Here is a 27,700-nt window from a genome sequence, read left to right as displayed (position 1 = left end):
AGGCTGACAGCCTATGTGGTTTTTCAGTTTTTTCCAAACTAAACGGTTCTAACATCCTAAATAACTCCCAAATCTCCATTTTAATTCCATAAACATCCAATTAAACATTGGTAACAGTCATAGGGGTTGGTGTAATTTGAAATTCAAAGGGGTATCTTAAACTCTATAAATAGGAGCCTAATGCTCACTTGTAAGACACACCATTTTCCATCCACACAGCACTTGGCTGGAAAATACACCTTGAGGCTTGATTATTCCAGAAAGCATTTCCAAAATTCTGTGAGAGATCCCTTAGTGCTTGAGTTAGGGGGAAATAAGCTTTTGGACAAAGGTTTTAAACCTTGTTCAAGTTGGTGATCCCTACTACTCTACACTTTGGTAGTGTGAGAGTTTGTTTGTGTTTTCATTCTTTTGTTCCTCTTGTTCTTCCTTTTTACTTGTATTATTATAGTATTGAGTTTGTAATCTTCTTCTTATACATCTTTCTATTTACTTGTATTTTGAGCAATTGAGTTGTAATATTCTTTTAATCAATCATCTTGTCCATTGTATTTTTTGCATAGAGTTATATTTTGGTTTTCCATATTTCCATTGAGCAATAAAACATATTTTCTTAACAAATGTCAGATGGCTACTTGTGGTGCAGGGTCATTGTGTTTGACACCTAGCAGCTCTATTCCAGGTCCGAAGGATGATTGTCATAGACTTGGAGGCTTGAGTAGAAGATACGTTCTTGTAATAGAACCAAGAGCATTATCCTAGAATGTGGTCCTCGAGAAGTAACCTTTCCACGAGAACATACTCCTGCGATGGTGGTGAATTGTGAATTGAGGCAAGGCTTACCTTCCGTGGAGCTCCAAGCAAGCTTCAGGGGACTTAATTAGCTTCTGCGAAGGCTTCATTACTCTTTAATGTATGTCATGTGTCAATTGATGAAAACACAGACAACATGTTATTAATTTTTTTTAATATGTTTATGTCATTCTTTTGTATATAATATTGTTTATTTATTAAAAATTTATATGAAAATCCAAAAAAACTTAATAAAAATAACTAATAAATTTTCTAAATAAAATTAAGCAAGTGTGTATTGCACGTTGCTTGCACCTAATATATATATATAAAGTGTGTATTTAACCGAATTTTATTGGTTTAATTGATTTTGTTATTTTTATGATAAAGTTAACTATTAAAACTAACACTGTTACAACAATTAATTAATTATTTAAAAAAAATTAATTTACTTAAAATATCTAAATTATATTCTTTATTTTATTGTTTATATTATTGATTGTATATTTATATATTATTTTTATTAGATTTAAAATATCTCGAGATAAATAATTAACTCTAAAACATAAATTTATTATTTTATATATTTTGAAAATTTATTTAATTGAAATTTAGAAGTACTTTTTAATATAATATGAAGCATTTAATTTAAAATTAAAAATATATATCATATGAATTATAATATAAAAAATATTAAAAGTTATGCAAATAAAATTTAAATAAATAAAAGTGAATTTAGCTTTCTTGAAAAACAAAATGTAACACATGCTTGTTTTACCCCTAGTATATTTAAATATATGTGTTTTAAATATACATATTTGTTATATTGAAACGTACATTTTAAAACATCTGTGACAACGTGGAATGTTATTCTCTTAGAGCCATACATTTATACATGTTATTGGTTATTTGGTTTTTGTTATTGGACTATTTTCATCATCCACACATCAATACACAACCGAGATCAAATGATGACATATTCATGGCCTACACTAATAAGTTTTTTTTTTTTTTACTTATTTGTTTCTTTCTAATTAATGAGTATAGAATTTTCTTTATTTGTTTTTTTCTAACTCATAAAAATTCTATTTAGTTATTACATCACTCCTCTTTAAAGTGGTGAGTGAAATGAGAGGGTTAAAAATTTTATTTCCCTTTTTACTCAAAATAATTTTGATTTAAAAAACTTTTTCATTATTGTATTTTATAAATATCTGTTAGATTAAATCTAGATGCATAACAATCTTATTGCGGAATAAACAAATTGCTACATAAAATTTAGAGAATCGAATATGTGTACCTCCAACCATTGCTATTGATAATCTCGATCTATAAGCTTTAGATCTACAAAAGAAAAGAAAAAATTAGAACTAGTACACAAGCTTCCAAGCTCTCACTAACTCTTTAGAAGGAGTTACTGAAAACAAAAAATGAGTAGTGAGCTTTGGGATCGGTACCCTATACTTATAGGGTGAGACATTCCATCAGAAGCTCTACCACAGATTGAGATATTCTCTCAATCAGTTGGGATATGTAAAATTGAGTAACAAATAATGTTGACCATCAATTATAATATTTGTCAATAAATAAAATATTGACTTTGATATATTAAATGAATTTAGATCAATTAGTTGTAACATAATCGATTTTATATACCATATAAATAAATATTCTAACAATATCTTCCTATTTTTCTAAGTTTAAAGGGTAAATAACATTAGGGGTCCACAAACAGTACCATGTGTATCACTTAGGTCCCCAACTTTTTTTATAGCATTTAGATCTTAATCATTACTTTTTGCCTCACATAAGTCTTCAATGTCATAATCTATTAAATAAACTCTAAAAGATAAGGGTAAATATGAATTTAACAAAATAAAATAACACCTTTTTTTTTCCTATTTACACCATTTAAAAAAATGAATTATTACTAAAAATATTATTTTGGTTGTTGACTAGTTTTTTAGTCAACTAACGCAGAGTTAAAACAATTAATTAGAGAGCTTCCACTCAGACAATCAATAAACCATGAATAAGCCAAGAACCTAATAACTATGAGCAATGAATGATAAAAGACACCAGAAATTATAGAGGTTCGACCTCAAGAAACGGTAATGATCTACTTCCACTTTAATTTGTATTAATCTTAAAGATTTACACTAGATAACCAGTGAAAATAGGTACGATTCTAAGTGTAAATACAATACAAAATGGCAAAAATCCCTACTAAGTGTTCCTAACAAGATGGTCGGTATATTCTTGGTGCTGGTTGGTGGGCTAAAAGTCTGAACCCCTTCCACGGTGGTGGAAGACTTGTACTTATTCTATCCCCAATGCCCAGGAAGTCGCGTCTGCATTGCCATTGCTGCCCAATATCCCTTCCCTTTCGCAGGTAGTTGTAATCCTATTCTTCAAGAGTTTGATTGAGTTTTCAGGGCTGTTAGCGCTCTTTGCGGGTGGTTGGGCGATTCTTGCGGAGTGCTAACGGAGAGTGTAACTGCTTTCATCCGAGCAGGTATACTGGGTTTCCTGGAGTGCGTATCGAGCAGCCTTTTTTCTGGTAAGCATACCGCGCAGCCTCTTTTCTAGTGAGCGTACTGCGCAACGATTGTTAGTCATTTGGCAAGTGTGCTCTCTCTAGCTTGTTTGATTGTTGGATGCCTATACCATGTGTCAAGAATATGATGACACATGCCCACAATATGATGCCACGTGTCCAACCTTCATGCCCTATCAGCTGTGTATATTTTTGGGATAACATTTCCTCCCCAAGTTTGCAATGGTGTTGAGCAATATGTAAACTTCCCTTCTGGATACCACCTCATCCAACCTGGTCGGGGGTCTGTTCTCTTTGCTACGTAGCATCTTTATTTAATAGAATTGAAGACCTTTGCACTTCTTCAAGTTTCCAAGAAATGACTTTTCACTTTTTCCTGCCTCTTTTTATACCATAAAGTGTCATAATGGCTTCTCTTAATAACTGTATCGTTGGTTTGTGCAGTTACCGAAGAGTGGCTGACGTGTTGGGAAGTTGAGGAAAAGTGACTGGAAGGGCGTGTTGACGTGTATGGGGAGACGTGCTTGCAACAGTTGAAACGATGTCTCATCAATTCTCACAGGAGGAGATAGAACGTTGATACCTACGTTATAAGTAGCTTCCTTTTCTTCTGACTTTATTTTTTACAGTCTTTTCTCCATTCAAGCTTTCCAAACGCTAAGAGCTTCCTCGACCAGCTCCCAGCCCGAGATCACTGAAGCTTTATGGCTCGTGCTACCCTCACAAACCTACTACCAGTAAGTTCTCCTTTTTTCTGCTTGGTACATCTGTGATTCATGTGAAAATACTTTTGTGTTGTTTTTGTTTTTATTTTTGTGTCCGTGAGTTTTGTTTCTGCCAAACTCTCGGAATTCTTGCACGAATGTTGTTTAAAACATCAAATAAAAACATGCTTAGAATAGCTCTTGCAATGGGTAATATGTTTTATTTTCATATTTTACAAAAAAACCACTTGTTTACGACCCATTTTAGTAGATTTATGTTCGGTGTTCTTGAAAAACACCAAGAACGGCTTTCCAATAAATCTTTCTGAAAACCATCCATTTTCTCGGTCTTCTTTGATTTTGATCTTGTCTTTTTGCTGCATGGAATATTGTGCCGTGTTTACTTCTGAACTGGTCGGTATACCTTACGACAGCTATACCGGGTAGTGCTGTTCGGTTCTCTCACCTCACTTTCCCCTTTTTCTTGTGTGTGCAGACTACTCGGGGGACGTGATCACCAAACTTCACCATTGTGTCTTCCATTACCATGGCTCGTACCAAAAAGACAAGTCGAGGCCCAAATGAAGAAGATCCTCATGTGGCTCGATGCACTACTGGTGGGGATCCCAGAGAGACATCACCCCCCGAGGAGGAGCCTAGTGACTCGGGGCAGGAAGAAGATTCTGAGACCAAGTATGCTACGAAGATTTATACTGAGGCAATCCTAAACCCGTTGGTTGAGAAGGAGGAGGGTCCTCTTTAATGTGGCTCCTGCTAGTACTATTTCCATTAAACAAATACAGAACGTGAAGGAGCAATTTACGCTGCAGGGTGTATCCATCTTCAAGCCTACTGACTACCAGACTGCCAATTACCCCGGGGCCCAATTCTGTGCCTGGAGCCGATTCCATATGATCGTTGGAGCCACTCTCCCTCTTCAACCATACTTTCAAAGTGTGGCTAATTATTTTGGGATTTTCCCAACCCAAATCAGTCCCAAAGGCATATGGTTTCTTTATGCCATTTATGTACTGTACAAATCCTTAAATTGGCCAGTACCTTCTGCCCACGAAATTAATTACCTCTTTGACCTCAAATCTAGTCCCCAGCAAGGTCGCTCGGGGTATTTCTATTTCAGCCATAGATATTCCAATATTTACTTGGCTAATACGGATAACATCTCCAAAGTTGGGGAGTATGCCAGCCATTATTTTCTCACTGAAAATATTGCTGCTACCCACCTATCCTTTCAACACAATGGTCCTTTAGCTATCTGGTCCCTACTCGGGAGATGGTTGAATGGACTCGTAGGTTGGCTGCAATAGACCCCGACCTTAAAGATATGGTGGCTCTGACCACCGCAGAGAAATTAACCTATGTTGGGCTTTACCCCAATCCAGAGGCGCAAGCCAAGGGTGCCACCCTTACTAGACAGTCGCCTAGGAAGCACCCACCCAATACTTAGTCACCCAGTTCTCTGCCACCTAAAAAACAAACCAGGCCATCTGTACCACCGTCCAGACCATATGTGGCCCATTGAACAAGAAGCTCGGCAGGGGTAGTCATCCGAGAAATTGTTGATCATAGTGCTCCAAAAGATGTCACCGCCCCCCTGTAACGACCCGGATTTTCAAGACTCGATAATGCGGAAATATAAATGTTTTCATTTAACAAAATGTCTCAAAAACCCGTATAAAAAAAAAACTTTTTAAAAAGTCGTATGGCCATACTTAACATTTAGTTTCAACATATTTTATAAAGAGTAGAGTGAGCCTAGTTTAGGAAAATTACACAACATTTCCAAAAATAAAACGGCTTCCCAAAAGGTCGGTCCACATGTACATTTGCAAGGAAGACTCCAGCGCTCACTGCTCTGCCTTGCCCTTGCTCTTACCTACAACATGAAACAACTAGGTAAGCGAAAACGCTTAGTAAGATCAACTTTCAAACAAAGCATGTAGAGAATTAGGGTTCCGGACCCATCCGGACCCTAAACAATCAATTTCAAGAACGCTAAAGCGTCCTGGCAAACTTATGGTCATGCCTGATAACCAATGATAAATTAATTCGTAACTAGATAAAAATCCTGCACTCAGAAAAATCCCAGAACAAGCAGATATATTATATCACAACTATATCTTATCAACAATTATATCCCTGCACTCAGAAAATCCCAGAGCAAGCAGATATATTATATCACAACTATATCTTATCAACAATTATATCCCTGCACTCAGAAAATCCCAGAGCAAGCAGATATATTATATCACCAAATAATTCGAGACCAACGCTCGACAATTTCCAACAATTCATGCGTAACGCGCCCTCCAACATAATTGCTAATCTATAAAAGAGAACTGAGTCCCCACACTAAGATCTAGCCAATAAATATTCTCATCAAGGGTAACTATCGTGTTACTTAGGGCATCGCTACATATTCAAGAGTGTAATCCAATTTACACGGTTTTATGGAGACTTCTATGTTAATCAGTGGTGCTGGTGAGCAGCTGCCCCTAGGGTGTTCAACCTCACTCTATCTTGGCAACCCCTAGTATCTCTAGGCACTCTCACGGAATGGCCAATATTCACGGCTGCTATCCGGGAATAACTTATCAGAGCACTTGCTCGGATTCTAACCGTCCAATGATTAAGTAAGCATGAGGGCCCCTAGGTCCCATTTATCTTGGCGCCCCTAGGTTTAACCAGCTTATCCTCATCTCATGGCCACTCGTCTCGGTAATGAACCGGACATAAATAAAATCAAGCAGTGTGACGGGGATCAACCGTCTAGGATATGACGGACTTCTACCGTTCATATTTTCTAAATCAGCACTCACTAGACTAACGTCTCTAAGCAACTTTCTATGACAGCCTATGTATATGCATGTATCCCTATACTAACATACAAGACAATAATCATTTCATGTTGCAGCCATACAATATAATTTGACTTACTTGGAGTCCTTAGCGCTCAGCAAGTTTTCACCCTCCAACGTTCAGTCCAGTTACGCTTAGCCAATACTGTAGTTATCCATACAGTATACTCGGATTAATTATGGCACTCATAATTCATTATTATTATTTTGGGCAGTTTGGTCATTTTAATAAAAGTCATTTGTAAGGATTTACAATCCTTATTTGGTTTTAAACTTATTAAGGAAAGTTATACAAAATATTCGAGACTAAACCTTAAGTCTCGGGGAGACCTATCCTAAGGTCTCGATACCTAGGCTCGGGTATCACAATGGTATTTCCCACAATCCGCTAAAAATCTTATTCTTTCCAGGTATCGCTATTAACCCGCACTTTCGACTAGTCGGTTAAAATATGTAAGATTTTAGCCGGTATTATATCCAGAAAATACAAATAAATTCCTTAATTATTTTTAAAGAAAATAAACTCTTTAAATTTTCCTTTTATTTTTCTTAAGGTTTTAATATCTAAAAACCGTTTTAAGAAAATTGCCTAATTTGTCTTAATTAGGAAAACCGTTATAAATTTCTCATCTTGACTAATTAATTTTCCAAAAGCAATTAATCAATTTTACTTACTAGGAAAATAATTTATTTAATTATTTTTCTCAAAATATAGGGTTTTAATCCCTCTTTTAATTTATTAACTATTAATAAATTAAATCTCTTATTTTTAGAAAGAATAAAAACTCTTTAATAAAAATAATTCATTTAAACTCAAAGGGTAAATTTTAGTGAAAATATGATTTCAAGACTTACCATTTTATATCTTGAAATAAACAAAATTTTACTTTTTACCTTATGTTCCAAAATCTCATTTTTACACTAAGTGTGAAAAACATATTTTTCACATTTTTAACTACATACTTCATTAGTTCATAACTTGAAATTTACTTACCCAATTGTTACCAAAATTTCCCAATTCCATTTTTGTTATGCCATTTAGGTCTTTGAAAAATCTTAGGTCAAAATGAGCATTTTTGATTGGTGAAATCATTTTCCAACAATGAGGTAAAAATGACATTATTTTCAAGTCCTTATTTTTTTTCAAACTTTGACAGTTAATAACTTTCAAACCGTTCAATATTTTCTTACCAAATTTTACAGTGGAATAATAGGTTATGCAAGTAATATGTCCACAAAATTTTAGAAAAAACTGGGTTCATTTGACCTATACAGTGGCTGTCCAAACTTGGTTCCAAAAATAAGAATACGAAAAAACAGTTTTTTACCTAATCTTTGAAATAGCATAACTTACTCATTTCTAAACATTTTTTTGTGTTTCAAAAGCTCAATTTTATGTACTCAATCTCAACAACATCACAGTACAATTTAATTTTACAAAAAAAATATACAGTGGCTGCTTGACCCCTTGGAAGTCACAGCTCAAAACATGTTTTGTTTTAGGGTATCCTACAAAACCCTTGGGGGTTTTGGTTCCCATTTTCAAAAATCAATACTCATGCATCATAAAAATTATTAAACAACTACCATAACCTTATTACATCATCAACAAGAAACTCTAAGCATTAGATATACAAAATAATGCTTAAAACTAAAAACCCTACAACAAAATCATCAAAAGTAAACTTTTTACCTCTTTGGTGTTCTTGCTTAAGGTTTGGACCTTCCTATAAGCTTTGACTCCTTCAAAACCTTTCAAAAACCCTAACAAACTTCCCCCAACAACATAGTCAATTAGCTATTTGAAACTCTATGCTTAAAACTTCACAAAAGTCTAGATTAATGAAACTTTACCTTAGGGAAAACCCTTCCTAGACCAAGACTTAGCTTCCAAGTTTCTTTGGTGTTCTTGGGGTTGCAAATGGAGAGAACACTTGAGAGAGTCTTCAAAAATCAGATGAGAGTGAATGAGGGAGGGAGAGTGGTCGGATTTGGGGGTTAGAATGGCTCACACAACTCTTCAAAATATCACAAATCCTTGAGTGCTTTTCTACCCACTTGCCCACTTGACTTCTTACACCTTTTTCACTCTCATTAAGTTTTAATCACCAAACTTACTATTAATTAATTAAATTAAATGTCTCTCATATTTAATTTAATTAACCACAAAATAAAATTTAACCTAAGGTCCATTCATGGAATAAAATTCCCCATTTCGGCAAAATTAGGCATTTACCACAAAATGCCTTAAAATTTCCATTTTCTTTTAGGTTTATTATTTTTGACCAAACTTTAACTTTTATGAATGTATTTTATGCCCAAAATATAATTGCCATGATTTTTCATTTTATTTTCCGAGATTTTTACCCGATCAGGGTTTTTGTGTCGGTCCAGGACCGAAAGTCTTATCTTGACTTTTAAAATCACAAAATTCATATTTTGGCTAGCAATAACTCATGGAATACTTACAAACAAAATATAATATTATTTAAAATAATATTCTTAACCCGGGGGAAAAATCCCGACCCGAGTCGTTTAAAGGTACCCAAAAACGTAGGACGTTACACCCCGAGGTTGGAAAGGGGAAACAGATTGAAGTGGAGCATTTAAACTCTAGCTCCTAAGACAGTGATGAGGATGCACTGCCCGGAGCAGCCGGCTGCTTGGGGGGAGACGAAGAAGGTGATTTCACTCTCTTTATATAACTTTCTTTGCATTCTTTTGTAATTATAATTTTTTTACTTGTTCCAATGCTGCTCGGCGTCGTACTAACCCTTTACTTTCGTTTGCAGATATGACGTATGTGCTCTTTAAGAAATTTGCTCAGAAGCATGTCACCGGTCTGAACAGTGAGGCTCCTCTAGCCAAACGTAAGAGGACAGGCTCTCCTACTGAACCTGCCGAGCAGGTTGCTAGAACCCCCGAACAGACTCCTTCTCAAAAAAAGTCAAAGTCGTAGACTCTAATTCGCAAATCTGCCAAAGGAAAGGGGCCTCATAACGAGGAGGCGATTCACTCGCCCCCTGCACAAATGTCTAGCATCCCGTGCGGAGTCCCAGAGGGTGCTACTGAGGACTTTGGCGAGGAGTTTCATGGACCTTTAAAGAAGGCCCCTCCCATTCATCAAGGCCACACAAAAAGGGTTTCTTCTAAACAATCTAACTTCATGACTAATCTAAGTTCCAAATCTTTGGAGTATATCACCAGTGGTGGCCTCCAGGATGTTGTTAGAGTAAGTATTTGGTATTCTTGGAGCCAATTGACTTTTCTTTTTCTGTCAATTGCTCTCAATTTTCTTATTTCCTGCTGCAGGGTATGCTGGTCCTTAGCTATGCTTATTATCATACCAAAGGTGTGAGCAAGCAGGTGATTGGGTTGGTGAAGGAGTCTGAAGACAAAACTTCCCAAATTAACGAGTTGTCTGAACAAGTTCAGAATCTTCAACGGACCTCCGAGCAGGTTACTAAGGAAAATGAGAATCTTAAAAATGTTGTCAAGCAGAGGCACCTTGATGTTAATCGGTTGGAGAGGAGGATCGAAGAGCTGAAGGAAAGGGTCACTGTTGTTGAGAAGGTCGCCCAGGAAAAGGAGGACAGATTGGCAAAGGGCCTTGAGTAAGAAAAATATAATCGGGCTACCGATGCTAAGGCTTTGGAGGATTTCGGCCTGAGCACTTTCTTTGATTTTTGGGTTTGTAAAAAAACAGTGGACTTCAGTTATTTGGGAGAGGCTTATGATGAGCTCATGCAGTATTGCACTGAGCAGGAGAAGAACGAGGCTCTGGCCGTACCCACCGAGCAGCTGGCATCTTCGAGGCCGAGACAGTCGGGCCGCCCACCAAGCCAGCCGTCATAGCTTCTACAGAGGATGTTTCACCATCCAAACCAAGTTCTTCAATTGAGGCTCCAATTCCTGCGGACCAGTCCAGCACTCTTCCAGCTGAAACTCCCGTTGTTGAGCCTGAGCAACACATTCCTGACTCTTGAAAACTTCCTGTCTTCCTTGTTCTTTTTATAGTGTATGTTTGAACAAAAGTGATTGAGCCAAGTAGTCTTTATTCTCGTGCACTTATTTTCATTTTTTTGAAACATTAGTTGAGCCAAGCAGCTTTTAATCTCAAGCGTCTTTTGACACATGTCTATATGATATTCTTATTTGGGTATGTATTTGCTCTTACTTTTTCCATTACTGCTTGGTGTATACTATTTTTTTTTTGGAGCTATGCGGCTCTATCTGTTGATCGGAGCTAATTAATTTTTTCAAACGAGTTGTAAATAATACTGTTCAACCCTATCTACAGAAATTGGTTTATGGCTCTTTTTGTTGCTTGGTAAATATCAAGCAACGCGCAAGCACTTTAACATTAAAAAAGTTGACATTTCTAAGTCCTTTAAATTACGCACTTTTTTTTTTCTCTTCTTGTCCATGTATGACTATGGTGCCCCCCCAAGTCACCGAGCGGGATTCATAACTCTTGGGTTATCCTCTTCATCACTTGTTAACTGACCAGAGCTATTCATAATAACCTGTTCAAACCTACTTGGGTTTGCCAACACCTGCAAAGGTGTCATACACCGTCGACAATCCATGATGTATTTCACTAGTTAAAAAGATATTGTTGTAAAAATAAAGGCTTGTAAAAATGGACAAAACGTGTCTTATTGATTAAAGACTTACCATCTAAGTTGCATCGCTACAAAGTATCTTACATTCATAAACATCAATTATCTCAATAAATGGGCAAATCGTGCCTGTACACAATTAATAAAACTAACTTTGGCTGGTCGGTGGTAAGGGCAGTCGTGCCTATACCGACCATTCAACAATCACTTAAAAGCAATCTTATTGATAGTACTTCCTTAGGTGATCCCCATTCCAATAACGGGGGACAGGTACTAACTGGAGATCTTGGTCATACCGTGCCAGCTTGTACGTGCCTGGTGGTACTATCTCCGTGACCTGGTAGGGGCCTTCCCAGCTTGGCCCTAGTGCTCCCGACAAAGCATCTCAAGTTTCTGGGAATACTCTTTGCAGGACTAAATCACCCACTAAAAACTTTCGTTCCTTAACTCTGGAATTGAAGTACCGGGCCACCTTTTGCTGGTGGGCGGCCAGGTGTATGTTGGAATTTTTGCGTTTTTCTTCAATTAGGTCAAAGGATTTACCTAACCGCTAATGATTACTATCCTTGTCATATGCCGTGCGCCTATGAGATGGTGAAGTCACCTCTACGGGCAACATTTCTTCATACCCGTATGTAAGTGCAAAGGGGGTATCTACAGTAGTTGTTCGCTCGGTAGTCCTATAGGACCATAGTACTTCAGGTAGTTTCTCAGGCCAGTTTCGCTTAGCCTCTTCTAAACATTTCTTCAAAGTGTCTTTGAGAGTCTTGTTAACTGCTTCTACCTGTCCATTTGCTTGTGGGTGCAGGAATGCTGAGAAGCTTTTTACGATGCCATGTTTTAGTACAAAAATCAGTAAATAACTAGCTGTCAAACTGTGTGCCATTGTCAGACACTATTTTGTGGGATAGACCAAACATACAAACTATATTCTTTTCCACAAAGTCCAATACTTTCTTGGAAGTGATTGTTGTCAGCGGCTCGGCCTCCGTCCATTTAGTAAAGTAATCCACTGCTACTATCGCGTACTGTACTCCCCCCTTTCCTTTTGGCAACCGACCAATAAGGTCGATCCCCCATATGGCAAAGGGCCATAGACTTTGCATCTGTGATAGTTCATTTGGGGCTGCTTGGGGGATTTTCGCAAATCTCTGACACTTGTCACATTTTCGAACATGTGATATGGAGTCCTCATTCATACTTGGCCAGAAGTAGCCTTGCCTTATAATTTTCATAGATAGACTCTTCCCCCCAGCATGATTCCCACAGAAACCCTCATGTACCTATTCAAGAAGTCACCCTGATTCTGTTTGGTTGACGCACCTGAGTAATGGCATGGAAAATCCTCTTCTGTACATGATCCCGTCCAGGATGAGGTACTTAGCAGCTTTCCTAACAGTTTTCTAGACTCGCTACGACAGTTGGGCAGGATTTTCGTGCTCTAGATAAGTTGCAATCGGGGTCATCCGGGACTATGTGTTGTCTACTAGAAGGACTGCTTCTTGCAGGTTGATACTGGGTTGGTCCAAATACTCAATGGGGATCAAATTGGCTTTGTCCACCACGACATTGCTGGCCATCCTAGCCAATGCATCTGCCGTGGCATTTTGCTCTCTAGGTATCTGTTGGATGGTGTATCTCTTAATATGAGCAAGCAAATCTTTGATTATATTGAGATAGGCCATCATTTTCTCTCCACGAGCAACATATTCTCCTAGGACGTGGTTGAAAACTAGCTACAAATCGCTATATATCTCCAAGGATTCTGCTTTTACTTCTTTAGCTAATCTTAGGCCCATAATTAGTGCTTCGTATTCTGCTTCGTTATTGGATGCCTCAAATCCAAAACGAAGTGCACAATGGATGTGTTGCCCTTCGGGGGTGATTAGAGTGAGACCGACTCCAGATAACTGGTCGGTAGACCAGCCATCTACGTGTTGTTTCTAGACTTGTTGGTCTTTTTCGAAATCAATAGTGCTGGATTCTGTGTGTCTGGCATTTTGCGCAGCATTTGTGCTATGTGGTAGCCCCGACTCGGATGAATGCTCGGCTATGGCTCCATCTGGTTTCGGTACTCTGGTACACTCAGCTACAAAATCTGCAAGAGCCTGGCCTTTAATTGTTGTTCGGGGCTGGTAGGTAATCTCATACTGCCCGAGCTCTATAGACCATTTGAGTAACCGACCAGAAGTCTCCGGCTTTTGCAGGACTTGGCGCAGTGGTTGGCCGGTAAGAACTCTAATGGGATGCGCTTGGAAGTATGGGCAAAGTTTTCTAGACGACAGGAGCAGGCAGTAAGTTAATTTTTAAATTAGTGGATACCTGTTCTCGGCTTCGACTAGCCTTTTACTAACATAGTAAACTGGGTGCTGGATCTTGTTTTCCCCTCTGACCAGGACTACATTGACAGAGTGTTGAGTTACTGCTATGTATATGCATAGTTCTTCGCCCTCTAGAGGTTTTGAAAGGATTGGAGGTTGTGCCAGCTGCTTCTTTAGAGCTTGGAAGGCTTGCTCACACTCTTTAGTCCATTCAAATTTTTTTGTGTCTTTGAGGATATTAAGAAACGGAATACACTTATCAGTTGATTTAGACACAAATATGTTTAGTGCTATTATGCGTCCTGTTAGGATCTGCACATCCTTGATCCTGGCTGGTGAGGGCATGTCTAGCAGTGCTTTTATCTTTTTGGGGTTTGCCTCTATTCCTCTAGAGTTCACTATGAACCCCAAAAAATTTCCCAACCCTACACCAAAGGAGCATTTTAGGGGGTTTAATTTCATTCTATATTGCCTTAGGATACCGAAACACTCCTCCAAGTCCTCAATGTGCCCTTTAGCCTGTTGGGATTTTACCAACATATCGTCTACATAAACTTCCATGTTTCTCCCTATTTGGTCCTTGAACATACGGTTTACCAGCCACTGATATGTTGCTCCAGCATTTTTTAGGCCGAACGACATTACTCTGTAGCAGTACAACCCCACATCTGTGCGAAAACTTGTATGTTCCTGGTCGGGTGGATGCATGCTTATTTGGTTGTACCCTGAGTAGGCATCCATGAAGGTTAAAATTCCGTGGCCGATTGTAGCATCCACCAGTTGGTTGATTCTTGGAAGTGGGAAGCAATCTTTAGAGCATGCTTTATTCAAATTTGTAAAATCTATACATACCCTCCACTTGTTGTTAGGCATTGGTACCAAGATTGGAAACCCATACAGGATAAAAGGCTTCCCTGACAAAGTTGTTATTTTGGAGCTTCTCCACTTCCTCCTTTAATGCTTTTGCCCTCATCTGATCTAGTAACCTCCTTTTTTGTTGTGCGGGCTTGAAGTGTTTTGTGTCAATATTGAGGGCATGGCTTATAATGGTTGGGCAAATCCCCACCATGTCATCATGTGACCAGGCGAATACATCCTGGTTGTCCCATAGGAACTGGATCAAAGAAGATCTTATGTTCCCGGACAGCCCTTTCCCTACCTTGACAACCCTGGTCGGATAATTTGGCCTCTTCTAATTCTTCAACTGGACCCACCCCTATATCAATATCCCCAAAACGAGGGTCTATGTCATCTCCCCCGCTTTGGGCTGCATCCTATTTCTGGTGACTGGACCCTGCAAGCTGAGCAGTATAGACTGCCTTGCCTGCCTTTTTGACTGATGAATTATAACATTCTCTGGCCACCAGTTGGTTCCCCTTAAGACCTCCTACACCTGCTTGGGTTGGGAATTTGAGTAAGAAGTGGAAAACCGAGGTGACTGCTTGAAGGTCATACAGGGTCAGTCGACCTATCATAGCGTTGTACGGAGAGGGAATGTTAATTAATACGAACAAAGCCATTACCATGTTACATTTAGGTGTCGTCCCTACTGTTAAAGGAAACCTTATGCTTCCTGAGGGGGCCATACCATTTCAAGTAAACCCATACAACAGCTGCTCACATGGTTCCAAGTCTCTAACGCTTAAATTCATCCTCTCTAGGGTATTCTTGAATAGAATGTTGTCAGACGAGTCGTGATCAATCATCATTCGAGCCACGATCATGTTGGCAATTTTCACCTCTACAACTAAAGGGTCATTATGCGAATGATGTATGTGACTTGTGTAACGACCCGAATTTGCTAATCGGGCTTAGGGCCTTGATTAGTGTGCCTGGAGGGCAATAAGTGGTTTAATTTGCCTATATGTGTATATATGATTATGATGCATGTTTAAATGAGTTAAATGTGCATGTGGGCCCCGTCTGGATATTGGGGGCATAAATGTGATAAATGAAATATATGTTGTATATGTGTGATATGTCTGTAAAGCACGATCCGAGACAGTCCTGGGGAGCGGTTAGCCAGAGAGTCACAACGGGGTTGAGATTTGGACTCGGGGCGAGTCGAGGGGTAATTCGGGTATTAGTTGAGTTATGAGATTATCGGGACATAGAAATAAATATTTGGAGATATATTTGAGGATAGAATACCTAGGCGGGAATACTTGGGGAATTTACCATTTTTGCCCTCAGGGAAGTTTTGGCACCCCGAGCCTTGAGGTAACCTTTAGACTTAAGTTGTATAAAAAAAAAAAAAAAAAAGGGAACTGTCTAGAAACCTTGAGAAACCGACCCATACTTTCCTAGAACTGAAGTTAGCTTTTTCTTTCCTTTCTTTTACACTCTCTAAGGTAAAACTCAAGAGGAAACTCATAGGAAATTCTTGGTGCAAGCTAGCATAAGCAAGGGGATTCAGTTATGTTAACTCAGAAGTTTAAAGCTTGTGGATTAAGGTTCAACATCAGGGGTTTGAATTCAGCAAGAGGTAAGTTTTCCATGGAAGTTATGCTCAAGTTTCAGCCAAGTTTTAAGCTTTGCATGTGGATAGAATTTAGGCTGTTTTTCGGTGTTCTAGTTGTATTTTGGAGTAGAATTCTGTTGGGTTTTGGTGTTAATATTGAGCTGAAATGAAGGTATTATTATCTGGGATTATTGGCTTAGCTTTGGTGGGAATTGGTTTGAAGAAAGGATGAAAAACTGATGGGAAAATCTGGGTTCGCTATATAGCGCCGCGGCCCTAGGAGGGGTGTGCCGCGGCCCGCATGCGCGCGCAGCCATGGGAGGCTGAGGGAATTTAAGCGCGCCGCGGTGCTTGCAGGGCACGCCGCAGCCCGCGTGGTGGTCAGTGGAGAGCTAGCCTCTGTTTTGAGGCTAGCCGCGGCTCTAGTGGGAGGGGCCGCGACCCTTAGTGTCAGTGAGGATTTTAATGATATTTTTGACTTGGGAACTTAAAGGGTAAGGCTCAGGATGGATCTTATCATTCAGATTGATAGAATTCAAGGTCCCGGAGGTTAGGGTTATGGTTTGAGGTTATTTGTTGGGTTAGAATTTGATGGTCAGTTATTGTTATGTGTTGTCACTAGGTTTTCGGCGAGGCTCACGTTAGCGGACTGTGCTTGGGGCATCGATGCTCAGGAAGCTCGGAACTCAGGTAAGAAAACCCCTGTTTCCATAGAGCTTGTGTGCAGGGATGAGCCCAACATATTGAATGGAAATGACATGCAGGGTCAAGCCCTTTATACTAGAATTGTAGAGCATGGCTCTTTATCTGTTTATGCTTGAATTTTGTGCTTGTTGCTATATCGTGTTTGATATTATGTGTGTGATCGGTAAGAGCGAGGAACGGTGAAGACCGGGAACGGCATCAAGCACGATGAGTGCAAGGCCGAGAACGGCAAGAGGCCGGGAGCGGCGTTGAGCACGTGGGGTGCGAGTTGCCAGGGCGAGTCCCTAACAGGATACTTGGGATATCCTTACGGCATGGTCCGCAAACCCAGGGCTTGGTAAACGCCTGGGACGGCTAGGCCGTATGTGTTTAGCTATTGGTGGCCTGTTTATATGTTTGATTCGTGTATTGCATATGTTATCTGTTATGGGTTTTCTTGCTGGGCTTCGGCTCACAGATGTTCTGTGGTGTAGGTAAGGGTAAAGAGAAGATCAACCAACCATGAGCGCAACTGGCGTGAGGCGGCGTGTACATGTCCGGCCAGCCTGGCTGTCACAGCTAGGGGATTTTGGGAGATTCTTGTAAATGAACATAGATTTTGTCGTTTTGACGACTCTGATCAGTTTTGTATTGTAAATATTTTCTAAACTATGTTTTGGGATCCCAAGTGTAAACTTTTATGATTAGCTATGAAAAAATACTTTCCTTAATGTTTTCTTTTTAATTATGGCTTAGTTACACGTTTTGAATTAAAACCTCGATTAGTGAGTTGAAAGCACGATTTTAAACACACTTGGTAACGGCTCTAGGGAAGTAGGGCGTTACAACTTGTGTCTTCCTCATTGAATGTGATGGGCTCACATTTGTATCAACGTTGTTTGGGAGTATGGTCCAGGACAGCCAATACATCTTCCTCTCACTCGTGTCTAAGGGAATGGTCATATCTTTCTCGGGCCTTGCCGCTGTTACCGGCCAAATGTGGTCCTCCACAGATCATATCTAGCTGACCAGCAAATGGTGGTGGTAGGAGCAGTTGATTGCTTTGATACTGTTTGGGAGGCTGTTGCTGAGGAGGTTGTTGAAGCTGTGGGTCAGTGGTTGGTCGTACATACCTCTTCAGATGAGCATTGTTTTGGCTAATGAGGAATTCTATTTCCTCCTTCAAGCTGTTACACTCATTGGTTTCATGACCGTAGTCGTTGTGAAACTGGAAAAATTTATTCATATCCCGTCTACTAGCATCTTTCCTTAATGGTGGTGGTCTTCTGTAGGGTACTACTGCCTGGGTGGCATTGAAAACATCTGCTCAGGACTCCATTAGGATAGTGTAGGTAGTAAATTTGGGCACGTATTCTCGTGATTTTGTCTGCTTGGTGGTCTTAGGCTTCTTGTTGTCATTCTGGTTACTATTACCCCTAACTCCGTTACAATGTTTGTCGTTCTTTCCCCCATTTTTACTTCCTTCTGCAGGTTTGGTGGTATTCCTAGCACTTGTTTTCTCTTGCTCGACAGTTGCTTGTGTAGGATTATTCACCTTCCGTTCAGCTTCTTCTAACTTGATAAATTCTTCTGCCCTATCAAGAAATTCTTGAGTGGTGCGCGCTGACTTCCTCTTCAAGCTACTCCAGAATAAACATTTTACCTTGACTCCCGAATTGATGGCTATCAACTTACCATCATCACTAAGGGACTTTACCTTGGTGGCCACTTGCATGAAACGCTGAATGTAGTCTTTTAAAGGCTCGTTGTCCCTTTGTTTTATGTCCACCAAATCGTTTGGCTCAGTTGGAAGGGGCATTGCCAAGGAGAACTGAGAATAGAATATGCGGACAAAACCGTCCCTTAACATGATTGATCCTAGCTGTAGCTTGAAAAACCATTGTTGGGCAGTTTCTGACAGGGTGCCCGGGAAGATCCTGCACCTAGCATCATCCTGTACCCCCTGGAGATCCATTTGTAGTCCAAAGTGATGTACGTGAGATACTGGGTCCTCAAACCCAGTATACATTTTCCATGTTGGCATTTTGAATTTGACAGGTATGGGCAATTGATTTATACGGGCTGAAATGGGGAACCTCTCTGCCTTTCCATTTCAATATCCGTTAACTTAGGGGTTGTCAAGTCCCTTACCAATCGGGTTAACAGATCCAACTGGGCTTGGATGTTAGGGTCTACAGTTGCCTAGGGTTGTGCTGCATTACGGACTTCATCCATTGTCGAGTCCCGAATAGGCTCAGGAAGAGCTATGTTGTTCGAATCCCGATTTTCCCTACTACAATTAAGAGCATCTCGAAGGTCTTCACATCCCATAGGACCCATTTGATTGAAAATAGAGTTTGGTCGAGGCCTACCCCCAGCATTTTGACTGTTTGCTCTTCTTGGTACTGGAGGTACTCCCTGGAATCCTTCACCTCGGGGTGGTTGGTTGTTAGGGATTTCCTACCCTTGTGGGACAAACGGTCCTTCGGGCTGGTTACCCCCCTGACCTCGGTTGTTCTATTGGCGAACTTGGCTTGCTGCCTCATCATGGTCATACCCATCAGCATAATGGGGCCTATATGCGCTACTAACCTCCGACTCATCTCTTCAAGACCTTGGTCGGTATTCTTGCTGCTGCCTGTACCGACCAGGTTGCTGCTGGTAGTTTTGGGGTTGAACACAATTTAGTGCTGGAGCTCGGGGGTTGCCATCTCATCCTGCAGCGCCAGGATTCCTATCACTGTTACTACCTTGAGGTCTTGGCCGAAAATCTCTGGCTTGGTCTTGTCCCATGCCACGCCTTGGCAAGACCTGCTCATTCGCCAGTAAAGGTTGCCTATTGTTGTTGGCTTGAGCGCCCCGACCAGACCTGTGACTCCTCGTTGGACCTTGGTTTCCATCCTGAGGCTGAGCCCCTGGCCCATGTATGACACCTTCACCGAAGCAAAAAATGGGAGGGTGTTGTTGGTTTTGGGCAGTAGTTCCAGCCGCAGTTCCCATACCTTGTGTTTTCTGCTGTTGCATGTAATTGCAAATAGACTCAGCAGCATCCCTTGTCTGGCGTTCCATATCCTCTTGTCGGGCCTGCATCTCCTGTGCATGTCGATCCATCTACTCTTGAAAATCTCTCCTTTGTTTTTCGAAGGCTTCATTAAGGGCCTCCTGCACAGTGACCCGCCCCTGGTTCATAGAGGCCAGTTGATCTTGCATCTGCCCAACGACTTCCCTTATCTAATCAATCTTAGGGTCAAGTCCTTCAATATCTATGTGGGGCTCATATCGTCCAGGACCTCCAGCTCTGGGTCCCTGTTGGTCGGCACCCCGCGCAGCAGTTCCACTTGACATTCCTGCCTGAGTGATTCTAGCAGAAGCAGTAGCTCCTTGTCCTGTTGTAGTGGGCCTAGCAGTTTGCCCCCTAACACCATATGGATTCCTAGGCGGAAAATCACTTCGCTGCCCATTGAAATTGCTTATTGGCGGGACTTGGTGAGAGACTTCAGCCTTGGGCTCTGGAGGCTCTTGGCTTAATCTTCTGGTTGAGACTGCCATCCTTGCAGCAATAAAATCTGAATGTGATTGTCTTAGGCTGTCAATAAAAGCACCAAAATGTTGACTGGTTTTTTGGTCAACTAATGCAGAGTTAAAATAATTACTTAGAGAGCTTCCACTCAGACAATCAATAAACCATAAATAAGCCAAGAACCTAATAACTATGAGCAATGAATGATAAAAGACACCATAAATTATAGAGGTTTGGCCCCAAGAAACGATAATGACCTACTTCCTCTTTAATTTGTATTGATCTTAAGGATTTACACTAGATAACCAGTGAAAACAGGTACGATTCTAAGTGTAAAAACAATACAAAATGGCAAAAATCCCTGCTGCGTGTTCCTAACAAGCTGGTCGGTATATTCCTGGTGCTGGTCGGTTGGCTAAAAGTCTGAACCCTTCCACGGTGGTGGAAGACTTGTATTTATTCTGTCCCCAATGCCCAGGAAGTCGCTCCTGCATTTCCATTGTTGCCCAATATCCCTTCCCTTTCGCAGGTAGTTTTAATCCTATTCTTCAAGAGTTTGACCGAGTTTTCAAGGCTGTTAGGCACTCTTTGCGGGTGGTTGGGCGAATCTTGCGGAGTGCTAACGAAGAGTGTAACTGCTTTCATCCGAGCAGGTATATCGAGTTTCCTGGAGTGCGTACCGAGCAGCCTCTTTTCTGGTAAGCATACCGCGCAACCTCTTTCCTAGTGAGCGTACTGCACAACGATTGTTAGTCATTTGGCAAGTGTACTCTCTCTAGTTTGTTTGACTGTTGGATGCCTATGCCACGTGTCCAACCTTCATGCCCTGTCAGTTGTGTATATTTTTGGGATAACATTGGTAAATTAACCTAAATATCCTCATCAAATATTAAGAAATAAAAAAAAAATCTATAACACATCACTTATATATTAATTACTTTATCATTTTGAATGAAAAAAATATACAAACTTTAAATTTTAGAAGTATGAAATTTGAATATTTTGATTCTACTTGTGATTTTAATTATAGTGATATATATTTTTAATTATAAATTATTTATGTTTTTTATTTATGAAAAGATTATATTGTTTCATTAAGAGCGTCAAACTTATTTTAATTTTTTAAATACACTCAATAGAGCTTGGGTAGCCCAAGTTTAAAATACCCCTCCCCACTCTTTTCACATTTTTTTTCTTTGTTTGTATGCTGATCTACTTTTATCTATTTATTTTGTAATATTAGTTGAAAAACTATGGTTTGGAAGATGATGTTGTTCAATGTTGAATTTGGAAGGAAAACTATTTGAAGGAAGGCTATGCACTAAAGGATGATGCAGTTTGATGTGGGAAGATGTTTGAGGTGGAGCCTTTTTAAACATTAGTCGGTCTTCCAATAGCTTATTTTTCTCAAAAGTTGTGGCGGATTTTTATATCTAGAGTAGATGTAGCTTTTCGTTATAGTTTTAGAGCTTCTCTTTTTTGGGTGTCTTAAAGATACCGAGATTGTATTTTTTTTTTTTTTATCTTTATTATGGAGTGTTTGGTGTAAGGTGTTTACTTGTCGGGTTTTAGTTGAGAGGTGTTGAGATTATGGGGAATCTTCAAGTGTACAAAAGAGTTTCACATTACTCTAAAAATAGAGTAAAAATGGGACCCACAAAAATATAAACTCTGCCCTAAATAATTATACCAAACATGACCTTTGCACTCTCTTATATCTCAATGAATTTTTTATCATTAGGAATATTACACTTGATATTTGTTTTTTCAGGTGATGTCTTTTGGATTAGCATTAAACATGTACTTTCGATAAATGATGAGTTTACTTGGTTAGAAAAAATTCTACCATGTGTTAAGACCAATGTATTACAACAATAATTCTATATATATAATTGGTCTTTTGTCAATGAAAAAAAAATAGAGCATTACTATAAGGTGCTTTTGGAGTGCCTAATACCTAGATATATCATATGATTATTGGAGTAATTTAATAATAAATCTCACATATTTAAATTTAAATAAATTAAAAATTAAAATATATGGACTCAATATTTGGATTAATGGACACCCTAATTGTTTTTTTCGCATTTCTGTAAACAAAAATTCCACTTCTTATTTAGAAAAATAAAAAAAAATCTTTTAAGTAACATAAATGTAAAAAAAAAAAAAAAATCTCTACCTATATCAATTTTACGCCAAATTAAAAGAGTGTGCGCACCTAGACACACACCCAATCGTTGGATGAATCACATATATGAAGGAAACAACACTAATTTAATAAACACTACAAAACACGAAAGAAATACTACAAAGCACCCGGAACAACAGAATGATTATTGTAATGTTATGTTAGTAGAAATGTTATTATTTCACTTTCAAAATAACCATTGGCTTGTACGTGTACCATTTACAGCCTCATGTTTTGACACAGCTTTATGATCATTAATTTCCAAATTCCAATTAAGAAAATGTAAACCCCTTTTAAAAAACCAAAATTTTAACGTACATTTTTCAAAATAATAATAAATTTGCATTGATTGTGCAAATGCTAATATTTAGCAACTGTTTCAATCTTGGCCCAATTTTTTTTTCTGCTGCAACTTTTACATACCTATTGGTTTTTCGAGTCTTGAGCTTTCCCTAATTTGATGGTTCTCTGCCGCTTACTGATGAGATGAGTGGTGGGCACCTGCACGACACTTTGATGCTTATATGTTAGTCCAAAGAACAAAGAATGAATAATCCCCTATTAAAGTAAAAACTAGGCTTAGTACCCATTTTAAAATAACCCCTTTAATTATAACCCACATTTTTACTCACTTTCATTTATACCCACTTTAATAGTCTATATCCCCATTGTACCCTTTCTCTTGTTCAAACACTAAGCAAGTACTTGTCACAGACCCTTCATCTTCAACACCTCGACATTGTCCAGCTCTCATCTTCTCCACTACTCCGGCGTCGCGAACCACTACTGATCCCAGTTACTTCATACATGCACTGCCCCATATTTATTTCCCTCTCTCCGCCCAAGCAAGACACTCTTTATGCTGCTACATCTGGCAATCCAACGGTAAGGGTTGCAATAATGAGCCCTTTTTTAGTTAGTCCCCCAGATGTTGTTAGAACCCCAAACCTCTTACTCTTACTCTCAATTTTTCCCCCTATTAAATGTTGTGTCCAAGTGTTTTGTTTGTGCCACGCCATGTGAATTAGGGTGTCTTCGAGGATCATTCTCATTGGTACACTTCTCAAAAAGGACGTGGTCCCATATAATGAGTTCATGAATGAACATATTCATAGCAATTAACAAAACAATAAAAGCGTAAAAGTTGACCACATGTCACCCGTTCATTGGTCGGATTGAAAGAGGTCCACAATCCTCAAGTTTTCACAATCTATAGCAATAAGCCAGATAAGTTATAACTTCAGGAAGTTCATAAAGTAATAGAAGAGGATTTTGCAATGTAAACATATTTTTATTTTATTATTTAAGAGTTCACAAGAAAAACACACCTTACCTGAAAAACTCCCTATATATCATCTTCTTGGGCCAGGATGAAAAGTACAAAATTGTTACAAAAAGATTTATTATCAGGCCGGATGTGGAGCGTTGAAGATGGTGTATGCTCTTTGATGCATACTCCAAACAAAAGCCAGTTGATTACTCTTGTTAATGAACTTGAAAAAAAAAAAAGACAACTCCAAAGGGTATTTAATTATCACATGCTTCATTGTTAAATCCAGGAAACAATAGGAATAACAATGTTTTAATCAATTTATTGTTTTTCCAAACATTTATGTATTGATAAAATTTTAATAATAAAAAATCAAGGACTCTTAGAAACCAATGTGGTCCTACAGTCTAGAAGTCAAAAGCTTCCCAAGTTCCCTCCGGAGGATCTTCCCAGCTGCAGATTTTGGAATTGAATGTGTAAACACCACCTTTCTGATTTTCTTGTAGGGTGCAACCTGCAAAAATAAATATACATGCTGAAGAGATTTGATAACTGCATAGGATTGACAAAACTAGTAGCACCAACAATGGTGTTCAGAGAGCATAATGATGCATAAATGCAACATTAAAAGAATCGAAGTTGGGGAGGCATAACTTGAAACTGGAAGAAATTAATAAAACAAAACCTGTCCGGCGACATAGTCCATAACAGCTTCTTGAGAGAGCGAGCTTCCATGCGTCCTAACCACGAACGCCACTGGTATCTCTCCACATTCTTCATCTTTGGCACTAAGTAGAAGCAGAACAAAATGTTGGAACCTCATAGGTGATAAAAGCAATTGGCAACATTTTAAAACTCCGGTATTAATCATCACATGTTCATTATTATTCATAGTGGTACAAGCACATATTGCAACGGCAGCATTACTGGATTCTCCAAAAATGAAATCTTGCAATTAGCATGACAGTAAATTGAAACACATTTACTCATCTATAACTCCTAGAAAACGGCAAGCACTATTTAATTCTTATGATTCCTATATGTGCAAAGCAATTACAAAAATTATCATCCCTGAGTTTGTAAAATCCAGTGTAAAATGCTTTAAAGCTTTAAACTTTGTATACTGCCTTAGTGTTCTCACTTACGCGGCAACAGCAACATCAAGTATCTCAGGGTGGGAAATTAACACAGCCTCCAAATCCGCAGGAGCAATCTGCGGTAATTACATTTCAAATAAGAAAGGAATATAACATTACATCATAAGACCCTTTATTTTAAACACAAAATAATCAAGATAAAAGAAACTGATATTGATCACCTATTAAAAGTGTTCTATACCTGATAGCCCTTGTATTTGATAATCTCTTTTAGCCGATCAATTATATGAAAAAATCCATCTTGGTCAAAATAAACAATATCTCCAGTATGCAGCCAACCATCTTTATCTACTGTGGACATAGTCGCTGTGGCGTTATTCAAGTATCCTGGAAACTCAACAGGAAAATTAAGTTACAGAAGTTTGATGATCATTAAAAGAAAAAAAAGCTTCCCAATTATTAAGTAATGACAGATTTGAGTTCTAGTTTATCGGTATCAAAAGATTACAAAAGGGGCAGTAAACTAACGCTGGTGATAAATGCAAAGAGTAATAAAATATAACCCTTTTACTAACAGTAGAGGCTTTAAACTTCAACCATTTGAGAAACCAGGAAAGTGTTTCTTTACCTTTCATAACTGCTGGTCCCCTTAACCAAAGTTCACCACTACTACCAGGAGGCAAGAAGGACCCAGTAGTCCAATCCACCACTTTGGCTTCCATATTGGGTGCCAAAAGTCCTATTGAAGAAAAATTATGAAACTTCTTAGTATTGAAGCCACGGGTCCCAACTGCAGTCGATTCAGTCATGCCATACCCCTACAAACAAGCAAATAGTCTTAAAGAAGGCATTTTTGATAAATTGACATTGCAAGAGTAGTCAAGGAATTAAAAGTTACATAATTTCCACTGGTTGAATTGGTATGTGCATAACAAACTGATATCATACACATAAACACTGAAACACTATCATATGCATTTTGAGAAATATAAGATTCCAACTCAAATAAAGTAATCTAAACAAAATAAACGAAAGAAAAGGACAAAAACTTGGAGGTACCTCTATGTTAAAGAAAAGTAACAGTTGATAGAGAAGTGGAAAATTTTTCTTTTACCTGAATGAAATCAACATGAGGAAAGGTCTCCACAAAATCCTCTATGAGTTTTCTGCTTAAAGGAGCTGCCCCACTCGAAACCTGCTTCAAACTCTGAAATTTTTTTCCGTGAACATTCTTCGCAGTCTTTGTCAAGGCTGTTAATATTGGTGGGACAAGAGGGAAGTGTGTCACCTCAAATCTATCTATGGACTTGACCACCTCGTTGATATCAAATTTCCTCATAACAACAATGGAGGAACCCAAAGACAAAAGTCCCATTACAAAAAGAGACAGCCCATATATATGAAACATTGGCAGAATAGCTATATACACATTCTTCAAACTTGAATATTCATATTGTGAAGCCTCAAACTTCACAAAAAGCTCAACCATGGCTATGAAATTTCTATGAGTTAATACAACACCTTTGCTCGCACCTGTGGTACCCGAAGAATACATAATTGCAGCTGCATCTTGCTGCTTAATCAATGGCCTTCGAACCAAATCAAATTCACCTGAAATAAGCTTAAAAAAAGATGAAAAGCGATTCGACTTCAAATCCAAGTTCAAATTTTCAGGTACCTCAATTGGAGTAACTCCCAACACATGCAACAATTCGACTTTCCCAGGCAAAGTAAAACCAAGACAAGCCTTGGAATCAGTAACTTGTTTCTTGATTTCAGTCACACTGCTAAGAGGGTTCATTGTTGTGACAATACCACCCAAATACAAGATTCCAAGCAGGATAACAGGATAGTAAATGGAGTTTGGTAGCATAACCAAAACGACATCGTTTTTGGAGATACCAATAGAATGAAGACCAGAGGCCATAGACTGGACCAACCGGTAGAGTTGGCAGTAAGATATTGAAGACCCAGTTGAAGAATCAATGAGAGCTGAAACCCCATTATGCTGGTCTGAGAAGATGAAAGAAACAACATCAAGAAAAGGGTCTGACGGGAGGTTTCTAGAGGGGTGTCTACTATTGCTGATGCCTGTTTCGGGTGAATACCAATGAGGGAATTGATACAACTCTTCCTCTGACAAAAGGCGGTTCAAGGAGTTATGGTTTAATGTGGCCATTGTAGTTGGCATAATCTAAGAGACACAAATGCTTTCGAATAAAGCAAAATTTAGCTTTTTTTTTTTTTCTTTTCTCGGTAAGGAAAATGTAGAAACAGTTTTGTTCTCTATTTATTTATTTATTTGCAGTGGCTGTTATGTGTGAGAAAGCATGTAAGCATGTGTTACAAACACAAGATTCTGTAGCGTTTTGATTTGAGCCGCATGGAGGAAATCCTAAAACGAGTGGCCTCAACATCCAGGAGAAATGGCTGGTCCATTGCTCTTGCTGTCTATATCGAATCGGGGATCTAAAATGTTTGTTTACATTTAGGGAATATTTTGGACATGATTGAATAAATAAAAAATTAAAATGTCATGTTTGGCAAGTAACAATTTCATTAAATCACTTTCTTTCTAGATTCAAATTGTTATCGGGCAATATGACTA

General features: G+C 38.8%; 1 protein-coding gene across 1 annotated transcript; it reads right to left on the bottom strand.

The window, feature by feature from the left end:
• Nucleotides 1-24,249: 24,249 nt before the first annotated feature.
• On the bottom strand, nucleotides 24,250-27,413 carry LOC133777722 (4-coumarate--CoA ligase-like 6). The gene is made up of 6 exons (XM_062217436.1): nucleotides 26,207-27,413; nucleotides 25,721-25,910; nucleotides 25,334-25,479; nucleotides 25,141-25,208; nucleotides 24,681-24,783; nucleotides 24,250-24,509 (listed from the first exon to the last, which is right to left on the bottom strand). Exons 1-6 carry the CDS (start codon nucleotides 27,281-27,283, stop codon nucleotides 24,396-24,398), a joined length of 1,698 nt encoding a protein of 565 aa, XP_062073420.1. The 5' UTR covers nucleotides 27,284-27,413; the 3' UTR covers nucleotides 24,250-24,395.
• Nucleotides 27,414-27,700: the final 287 nt, after the last annotated feature.

Source organism: Humulus lupulus, chromosome 5 (genome assembly GCF_963169125.1).
Source record: "Humulus lupulus chromosome 5, drHumLupu1.1, whole genome shotgun sequence".
Classification (NCBI taxonomy): Eukaryota; Viridiplantae; Streptophyta; class Magnoliopsida; order Rosales; family Cannabaceae; genus Humulus; species Humulus lupulus.
Note: the sequence above shows the minus strand (reverse complement) of the source record. Positions and strands in the feature narration are given on the sequence as shown.

Bases quoted from the DNA above. Each gene is read 5' to 3' on its own strand.
- LOC133777722 (XM_062217436.1), bottom strand. From the start codon at position 27,283: ATGCCAACTACAATGGCCACATTAAACCATAACTCCTTGAACCGCCTT. The intron at 25,911-26,206 runs GTAAAAGAAAAA...GCTTGTTTGTAG, and splicing joins CTCATGTTGATTTCATTCAG to GGGTATGGCATGACTGAATC. The intron at 25,480-25,720 runs GTAAAGAAACAC...TTGAGTTTCCAG, and splicing joins GGGACCAGCAGTTATGAAAG to GATACTTGAATAACGCCACA.